The sequence below is a fragment of the Penaeus vannamei genome, chromosome 14 (assembly GCF_042767895.1).
Source record: "Penaeus vannamei isolate JL-2024 chromosome 14, ASM4276789v1, whole genome shotgun sequence".
Lineage (NCBI taxonomy): Eukaryota > Metazoa > Arthropoda > Malacostraca > Decapoda > Penaeidae > Penaeus > Penaeus vannamei.
The window spans coordinates 6649755-6659754 of NC_091562.1; the positions used below are offsets into that span (position 1 = coordinate 6649755).

A 10000-nucleotide genomic window follows, 5' to 3' on the forward strand; every position below is an offset into this window, starting at 1 on the left:
CCCCCCCCCCTTATGCAAAAGATGGAGAGATCGAGTTTCAAAACACAATGCTTTAAGGAGGAAATGAGGTTATGATCTTCTTTATGCCTCTCCTTCCCTCCTTCCCTCGCTCCCTCCCTCCCTTGCCCTCGCTTCCTCCCTCCCTACCTCCTTCACCCTCCCTCCTCACCCTTGCCACCCTCCCTCCCTCTCTCCCTCCCTCCCTCCCTCCCTACCTCCTTCACCCTCCCTCCCTCCCTATCTCCTCCCTCCCTACCTCCTTCACCCTCCCTCCCTCCCTCCCTCCCTCCCTACCTACCTACCTACCTCCCACCCTCCCTCCCTACCTCCCCCCGCCACCCTCGACATCGAACCCGCTTATTACGCAACGCATTTCTGTTCTCTTGTATATTGCTCCCTTAACCCCATCTTTTCTCCCTCCTTCCCCCCTCACCCTCCTCCACCCTTTTCTCTAACTCGTCACCCCCACCTTCCGTCCTCCCTCTTGTCTTCGTTCCCCTCCCACTCCTCTTAAAATAATCCCTCTCCACCTCCTCCTCCTCCTTCTCGTCCTCCTCTTCTTCCTCCTCCTCCTCCCCCTCCTCCTCCTCCTCCTCCTCTCCTCCTCTTCCTCTCTTCCCGCTACCCCTCTCCTCGCCCCTCCCCATCCTCCCTCCCTCCCCCCTCCCCTCCCATTACGTCGAGAGAGGCCGAAGCCGGTAATAAAATCCCCGCCAGTTCCACTTACGACGGAAAACGAGCCTAATGGCTGACTAGCTCTTTTGCTGCTCGCACCTAATTCATATACAAATAACCGAATAAGTATTTTTATCTATGCAGGTGTATACAGGGTGCATATATGTGTAAAAACGTGTATGTTTTCTTATATATGCAGGTGTATACATGGTGCATATATGTGTAAAAACGTGCATATATACTGTCTGTGTGTTTGCGTGTCTACTTGTTTATCTTTCTACTGTGTACGTATGTATGTGTCTGTTTTCTTGTGGTTCCTGTGGATATTTGGCGGCGCCCCACGCTGGGATCGCAACCTTCTTGAACCCTTAACGAGCGAGTGTAGGGGCGAGGGAGCGAGCGACTGGGTCAATTAAGGTAATTCACGAAGTTGTAAAATTCCCTGCTGGAGCCAATGCGTTTTTGTAATGTTCGAGATTGCGCTCGAAGGTCTGCTGAAAGGGCACTTACCTCATCTCCTGGGCGATGGCAGCCGGATGTATTTTGAGGCGCCGGGCGTGATGCGGGCGGGGCGCGGGGGCGTGTGGGTCTCGCGTGCGTGGGAGGGCGTCGTAGAGGCGTGGAAGGGCCTCGGGGTGTGTGTCGCAATCGCCCGCCACCCGCGACGCCGGCACGGGGTCGTCGAGGGCGTCGAGCGAGCAGGTCACGCCCGCGCGAGCGCTCGACGGCAGGTCGTTGGTGCTGGTGCTTCGCGAGGCGTGTGTGGGCGGCGCTGCAGGCGACGGCTGCTGCCTGCGCGGCCTCTGATCTTCCTGCAGTTGGTGTGGCTGTTGCTGCTGCAGGTCCGCCGCAGACCAGCGCCTCCGGGCCCTTAGGGGCGCGGGGCGGCGAGCTGCGTCTGGCCGAGGCTCCGAGAGCACAGTCGAGCTGCTGCTCCTCCGCGAGTGCCGCTTGCTGGCGTCCGAGGCCGAGGAGGAGCCCGCGTTCGTGCTCCTCTTCCTGACGGCGCCGGTGCGTCGGGCCGCCGCAGCCGCCGAGGCCTCCAGAAGGCTCTTGTGCTCCAGCTCCTCCGCCAGCTCCTCGAGGGGGGCCGCACGGCGCTCGCCGGGGCTGCTGCCGCTGCTTGCGGAGGACGCCTCCGAGGCCAGGCTGGCGGGGCTGCCGCTCGGGGCGCTCACCTTGCCCGCCTTGAGCTCGGGGGAGCAGACGATCTTGTCGTTGTAGAGGCGCGCCGGGTCGTGGCTGTCGCCGAAGTAGACGCGGGTGATGTGCTTCACGTTCGGGGGCGTCGCCGGCGAGCCGTCGCTGTCGTTGTGGGCGTTGGACTCCCCGGAGTCCGAGTAGCCGGAGTCCTGCGAGCGGTGGGAGGGGGAGCCCCTGAGGGAGCCTCTGAAGGAGCCCAGGGGGGAGGAGGCCTCCCCTTCGCCCTCGCCCTCGCCCACCTCCTCCCCCGAGCTCGAGACCTCCAGGATGGCGGGCTCCTTGTGGCCCGCCCTGCGCGCCGACCCGGCCCGCGACGCCGGGGCGCTCCTGGCCGAGCTCCTCGAGGCCGACCCGCTCTTGGCGGCGGGCGTCGTCTTCGCGATGGGCGTGACGACCGCGTTGGCGGCGCTCGAGGAGGAGCCTCGAGTGGGACTCAGGCTGATGTTGCGCCTGACCGCCTTGTCCTTGCCCGCGCCGCCGTCACCGGGCCAGTTGTCTGAGGTCTGCGAGGCATAGTAGACCCTTGACCTGCTCCTCTTGAAGGGCGTCGCTCTGATCTCCCTCTCGGCGCGGGCGGGGCGGGGCGGCGAGGGGGAGGCGGCGGAGGCCCGACGCCCGCTCACTGCAAGACCTGCACCCTGCGGAGAGCAAGAAAGATCATCTAAGTCATTTGCCGGCAATATCACAGTCATTAAGTCATAAAATGTAATAGCCTATTACGCAATAAATAATGCATGATTTCCAAATTTGCATTTCTGTGAGGGTGTTCCTGTGCGTCTGGAAGTGTCGGTGTGGGTCCGTGTGTGCGTGTGCGTGTGTAAGACTGGTTATACATGTTTGTGTGTTTACAAGCGATTTTGTGGCTGTGCGTAGGTTGAAATGCTGATACACTTGGGGAGGGGGGGAGGGGGGGGCAGGGGTGCGGCCGAAAAGCACACCAAGCCACAAAATGTTGCCGAAGGAGTGTTGGTTCTGACACTTTATTTCATAGGTTGTTTACATATATTGTTTACATAATATATATATATATATACACACACACACACACATACATACACACATATATGTGTATGTATATGCACACATGTGTATTTGTGTGTATGTAGTGCAACCACACCTCTGAAACGGAGAAAAAATGGCTATTTCACTTATGAAATTTCCACTGCATTCCAATTCGTTTCTGTCTGTACAGCATAAAACAAATAAATCCGCAAGAGCCATCATGCAGACTCGAAAATCCCGAAATCCAGAAAACAAAATCGGTTCCCGAGCGCGACAAAAACCCGCCCTCAGCGCCCGTGACCCAGCGAGGCGCGACGGAGGCGAGCCAAGACTTCGGTCTCGTTTCCGACGGCGCGGCCACCGTTTCGACGCCGCCCCCCTTCGGCCCCCGATAAGCCCCGTTGCCTCCTCCGTGATGGTGACGTCGGCCTGGACATGCGCTCGGCGAGGGTCCTCGGCGCTCGTGCAGAAGGCGCGGAAGGATCGACGGAGCACAGTTAGTTTGATCCTTTGCTCGTGTCTCGCGCCCTTCGCTCTCCCTCACTCTCCTCCCCTTCTTCCCACTCTCCCTCACTCTCCTCCCCTTCTTCCCGCTCTCCCTCACTCTCCTCCCCTTCTTCCCGCTCTCCCTCACTCTCCTCCCCTTTTTCCCTCTCTCCCTCACTCTCTTCCTTCTTCCCACTCTCCTTCACTCTCCTCCCCTTCTTCCCACTCTCCCTCACTCCTCCCCTTCTTCCCTCTCTCCCTCACTCTCCCCCCTTCTTCCCACTCTCCCTCACTCTCTCCTCCCCTTCTTCCCCTCTCCCTGCCTCTCCTCCCCTTCTTCTCCCCTCTCCCTCACTCTCCTCCTTCTTCCCGCTCTCCCTCACTCTCCTCCCCTTCTTCCCACTCTCCCTCACTCTCCTCCCCTTCTTCCCACTCTCCTTCACTCTCCTCCCTTCTTCCCACTCTCCCTCACTCTCCTCCCCTTCTTCCCTCTCTCCCTCACTCTCCTCCCCCTTCTTCCCACTCTCCCTCACTCTCCTCCCCTTCTTCTTCCCCTCTCCCTGCCTCTCCTCCCCTTCTTCCCACTCTCCTTCACTCTCCCTCCCCTTCTTCCCACTCTCCCTCACTCTCCTCCCCTTCTTCCCACTCTCCCTCACTCTCTTCCCCTTCTTCCCTCTCTCCCTCACTCTCCTCCCTTCTTCCCACTCTCCCTCACTCTCCTCCCTTCTTCCCCCTCTCCCTGCCTCTCCTCCCCTTCTTCCCACTCTCCTTCACTCTCCTCCCCTTCTTCCCACTCTCCCTCACTCTCCTCCCCTTCTTCCCACTCTCCTTGTCTCTCCTGCTCTCACTCCCTTCCTATTCCCTCGCCTCCCCCTCCTCCCATTCGTCCAGATCCCCCTCCTCCCATTCGTCCAGATCCCCCTCCCCCTCTCTCCCTTCCCATCCTCCCCCTCCCTCCCTCCCCATCCTGCCCCTCCTCCCACTCAATCCTGCCCCTCCCCCTCTCTCCCTTCCCATCCTCCCCTTCCCCCTCCCTCCCCATCCTGCCCCTCGCCCCCTGGCCCTGTGCGGGGAATACGAAATGGGTTCCTTTGGCTCCCTTAGAATGCCAACGAAGTCCCTCCCTGTCTGTGAGGATCCGTTTCCCGTGAGGATTTCTCTCTCACAGACGCCAATGTCCCGTTAAATAACAGGAGAAATTAAAAAAAAATAATAATAATAATCTGTTGAAGGGAAACGCAAAAAATAAAAGAATATGTAAAAAGTTACTCTGTAGAAGGGAAACGAAGACAGCGAAGGAGGGAGGAGGGGGACGGGTGGGTGGGGGGAGGAGGGAGAGTTAAAGGGCCCTCCTCCTTCTTCAGTAGGATACCTCGGTAGCGCAGGGACGTGTCTCCGATTCCTGCTGATTAACATGTGTGCGTATGTGCGTCCTGCTGGGGCATGTGCGAGTTCGAAATGGACCCGAAGGAAGGTCCTCATGGAATAATATTGTTCCTCATTTAAATCCCCGAATAGTTATACAGGGATAAGCTGCATGTATGTGTATGTATATATGAGTGTGTGTGTGTCTGTGTGTGTGTTTGTCTGTGTCTGTGTGTGTATGTTTGTCTGTGTGTGTGTGTGTTTGTCTGTGTGTCTGTGGATGTGGATGTGTGTGTGTGTATATGTGTGTGTGTGTCTGTGTGTCTATGTCTGTATGTGTGGATGTGTGTTTGTGTGCACATATACATAAACCACACACATATATATGTATGCGTGTGTGTTTCTGTATGTGTGTGTTCCATGTACATATGTCTACAGATTCCCGCCCGCACGCAAAGCAACCCACTCAAACATCCACATAAAGATCTAGACGCCTATTTACTCCAGTCCGGACGGCGAACGAACCCGTACCATACATCGGATGTTCGGATGTTTATTCATAACCGGAAAATTGACTCCGAATCGACAGAGCCTTTGGCCAACGCGGTCGCCCCCCCCCCTCCCCCACTCTCCATTAGGTAGCGCGAAGGTGTGGTCCCTCTCCCCCCTCTCTCCTCCTCTCTCCTCTTCTCCTCTCGTGCTGCTTCTCGTCTCTATAGCTCACTCTCCTTCCCCTCCCTGTTCTCTGCTTCGCTATCCCTTCTCCTTATTCTGTCCGTGTTCCCATCTTCTTTAATTTTCCCCTTTCTCTCTCTCTCTCTCTCCGTCTCGGTTTCTCATTCTCCTTCTCCTTCTCTTCTCTCTCCCTTTCTCCTCTCTCTCTCCCTCCCCCTCAGTTTCTCTCTCTCCTCCCCTTCATCCTCCTTCTCCCCTCCCCCTCCCTCTCACTTTCCCCCTCCCTCTCACTTTCCCCTCCCCTCCCCCTCAATTCTCCCACCCCTTCCCCTCTTCCTCAATTCCCCCTCCCCTTCCCCCTCCCCCTCCCCATTCCCCCTCAATTCCCCCTCCCCCTCCGCCTCAATTACCCCTCCCCCACCCCCTCCCTCCCCTTCTCCTCCCCTCCCCTCCTCCCTTCCCCGCCTCACTCCCTCCTACGCCGAAAGAGCAGCTCTTAATGGGACAGTAAATCACAGAGCGTGGGCGACGATGGGCGGCAGCTGACGGGCGTGTAGCCGATCGTGGGCGGCAGTTGACGGGCGTTTGAGCTGGGATGGGCGGCAGCTGACACTCTTGGAGGTATGAATGAACACTTCCTATTACTCAGTGTATTAAGAGTTTACACGTTAGGGTGTTTCTCCCTCTCTCTCGCTCGACTACCGTTTTGTTCTTCTTCTGTGCGTGTTTGTCTCTTTTCAGTAGGTTCTTCTCTCTCTTTCTGTCTTTCTTTGTCTTTGTCTCTCTTTCTCTTTCTTTCTCTTTCTCTTTCTCTTTCTCTCCCTCTCCCTGTTCCTCTCCCTCTCCCTCTCTCTCTCTCTCTCTCTCTCTCTCTCTCTCTCTCTCTCTCTCTCTCTCTCTCTCTCTCTCTCTCTCTCTCTCTCTCTCTCTCTCTCTCTCTAATAGAAAATATGGCCGAATGATTTACCAAAATTACGCATTCTATTTTTTTCTCTCTCTTTTGGGAAAATTATCTTTTTTTCTGTCTCACTTTGTCTTTCAAGAAGAGAGGAGGGAACCTGTTCGTTTCACCCGTTGGCGTTGATTAATGCCTCTTCCAACTGATAGATGGCGTTGATGGGTATGCAGTTCAGCCGGTAGGTGTCACTAACAGCTGTGTAGCACAAGGAGTGACAACTGCTACTGACAGACACGCGCGAATATTTTATGTCCTGGCAAGGATGGGCGTCTTCGTTATCCTTTGCTGGGAGAAAACAAGAGTCCATAAGGGATTCATTAGGATGCATCATTGTGTCAGATTGTTCGAAGTTGGTTTTGTGTATTATAGATCGAATAATTCGACGAGGTATCGAATTCCTAAGTAAACGAACGACGAATGTGATACATCATTGTGTCAGTTTGTTCGAAGCTGGTTTTATGCATCAAAAATCAAATAATTCGACGAGTTATCAAAAAAATAAACCAAAAAAAAGACAAACTAAATCCTATCCCCAAAAAAAAATCTTGAGTTCCCCCTTCCTCGCTGGACGCTGAAAAGGTAAACAAACCTCCCAGTGTTTATGGCCAAAGGTTTACCAACACAGCTCAGGTGTGACGGCGGCGTGACAGGTGCAGCGGCTTCGGGATTGGGTGCTTGATCGATCAGCTGGGGACGGGCGAGCGAGAGAGCCAGAGTTGCCTCCTTTGTTTTACAGCTTTGGCACAAGAATCATTTGCATAATTTGAAGCTGGATGATGATGCATCGCGGAGTAATGGTGCGAGAGGAGAGGAAGTAAAAGCGATCTCTGTTAGAAGAAGAAGAAGGAGAGAGAGAAAGAGAGACAGAGGGGGGGGGGGGGTTAGGGAGGGAGGGAGGGAGGGATAGAGAGAGTGAGAGGGGGGAGAGAGAGAGAGAGAGAGAGAGAGACAGACAAACAGAGAGAAAGAGAGAGAGAGAGAAAGAAAAAAAAAGAAAAACAAAAACAAAAACAGAGAAAATGAGAGATATTACAAAAAAAAAAAAAGACACCGAATGGTTAGCCCCGCCCCCCTCCAAGACAATAAGGAGCCATTGCCACACCGAGGTCTCTTAATTAGCAGGAAATCAATTCATGGACGACGGCAACAGATAATCATTAAGGTGTGTCTATGGTGGAGATCACACCTTTGCACATTTCTCTCTGTCACTTCTTCTCTCTGCCTTTTCTTAAATCTTTTGGCGAGAAACAGACGAACATATGCGAATGAAAACCAAAACAAGAATGTAATTAAATCAACATAGAACGAAAAAAAAGCGATGATAAAAGTAAATAAAGATAATGATGAATCAACATAGAAAAAAAGATAATGAAAGTAATTAATGATGATAATGATAATACACATCTCGGTAATGAAAGCGACTTATGATGATAATAATACAGATCGCATTAACATCAGAAAAAAAGAAAGAAAGACTTAAGGAAGGACAGAAAGAAAGAAAGACAGAAAGAAGAAATTAAAGAAAGAAGGAAGAAAAGAAAGAAGGACAGAGAGAAAAAAAGAAAGAAGAAAAAAGAAAACAAAACAAAACAAAAGAACAAATAAATAAAAGAAAGAAAAAAAGAAAAGAAAGTAATAACAATCTTTAAAAAAATCGTGACAGCAAGAGCCTCGTGTCCTTTCACTTTATCTTCTCACACATCAACCTTGGCGACGGCCGCTCTTACTAGTAATTACGGCCAGGTATTGTCACCTCACGTCGGAGCGCGTGGCGGGGCGATGGCTCTTTTATGGGGGGGGGAGGGGCGGGGGGTATTGTTGTTGTTTTTGTTCTCTCTGTATCTATCTTTTTATCCATACACACACTCGTATATATATGTGTGGGGGGGGGGAGGTGTGTGTGTGGGGGGGGGGGGGAGGTGTGTGTGTGTGTGTGTGTGTGTGTGTGTGTGTGTGTGTGTGTGTGTGCAACTCTATGTCTGCCTGTTTGTCTATCTCTCTCTTCATCTATCTCTCTGTACGTATGTCTATCTTCTTTCCGTATGTTTATTCTTCTTGTTCTCCCTCTTCCTTTCGATTTCCATTTCATTCTCTCTTTCTTGTTCTTCTTTCCTTCTTCCTTCTCTCCTTCTCCCTTCCTTCCAGCATTCTTTTCTCCTCTCTCTCTCTTCCTCTTCCTCCTTCTTCCTCTCCCTCTCCCTCTCCTCCCTCTCCCTCTTCCTTCTCCATCCTTCTCCTTCTCCAGTCTTCTCTTATTCATTCTCTTCTTTTCCTCTTCCTCCTTCTTCCTTCTTCATCCTTCTTCCTTCTTCCTCCTTCTCCCTCTCCATCTCTTCTTCCTTCTCTTCCTCTTCCTCCTTCCCCCTCTCCCTTTCCCTCCTCATTCCTTCTCCCTCTCCCTCTTCCTCTTCCCTCCTTCACCCCTCTCCCTCTCCCTCTTCCTCTTCCCTCTTTCCCCCTCTCCCTCTCCCTTTTCCTCCTCCCTCCTTCACCTCTCTCCCTCTCCCTCTTTCCTCTTCCCTCCTTCACCCCTCTCCCTCTTCCTCCTCCTTCCTTCTCCCTCTCCCCCTTCCTCTTCCTCCTTCCCTCTCCCTCTCCCTCTCCCTCCTTCTCCTCCTCCTTCTCCTTCTCCTTCTCCCCTTTCCTCGCGAGTCCCGAAGGTTTCCCCGAAGGAGTCACCGAAGACCTTCTTGCATTGGCGTCTTGGAGCAATAAAATAAATAAGTTGCTAAGTCCCTTTACTTGGACTACCCCGGCAACAACACCAACCCGCTTGTATCGTTCACAATTATCAATTTTATGATTTCAGATTTCCAAATTTAGTCAGTCACACGGCTGTCTTTGGCTCTGGGCCAATTTCTCTCTTTTTCTTTTTTTTCTTTTTTTGTGGGGGGGAGGGGGTTGGTTTGGTTGTCTCGCTTGTTTTCGGTGTCTGTTTTGGTTATTTTCTTTTCTTTTCCTTTTCTTTCGTCTTTGTTTTATTCCTGTTTCTCTCCTTTATACTCGTCCTTGCGCTCTCCCTCTCCCTCTCTTCTCCTTCACTTTCTCTCTTTCTCATTCACCGTCTCCTTCTCCTTCTCTCTCTCCCTCTCCTCTCTTCTCCCTCTCTCTCTCAATCACCTTCTCCCGCTCCTTCTTTCTCTCCCTCTCCCTCTCCCTCACCATCTCTCTCTCCCTCTCCCTCAACTTCTCCGTCTCTTCTCCCTCACCTTCTCTCTCTCTCTCACTCACCTTCCCTCTCTCCTTCTTTCTCTCTCTCTCCCACTCCTATCCTTCACCTTCTCTCTCTCTCTCACTCACTCACCTTCTCTCTCCCTCACTCACCTTCTCCCTCTCTCTCTCCCTCTTCCTCATCCTCACCCTCTCCCTCTCTCTCTCCCTCTTCCTCATCCTCTCTCTCCCTCTCTCTCTCTCTCTTTCTTCACACTTTTTCAGTCCGCGGCCGGACGAGTTTGTCGATTATGTCATGGTAGTCAAGGTTTACGAGATTTTCTTCGTCAGCGATAACGACTCTTAACTAAATTTCGCTGAACTTGGACCCAGGAAGTCTGAGGCGTTTTGGGATTTGTCGGCGGCGTCTGGTTTATCGAAATGCTGATGCACCGATGAAGATATGTAAATATGACTGTTTGGTGT

General features: G+C 52.8%; 1 protein-coding gene across 2 annotated transcripts in view; it reads right to left on the minus strand.

The window, feature by feature from the left end:
• The window catches only part of LOC113813352 (protein inscuteable homolog), a 149796-nt gene that overhangs the window by 27535 nt on the left and 112261 nt on the right, over nt 1-10000 (minus strand). For both annotated transcript variants that reach the window (XM_070129688.1, XM_027365327.2), the window contains exon 2: nt 1186-2516. In XM_070129688.1, the coding sequence (XP_069985789.1) occupies nt 1186-2516 (1331 nt within the window). The remainder of the gene's footprint in view (nt 1-1185; nt 2517-10000) is intronic.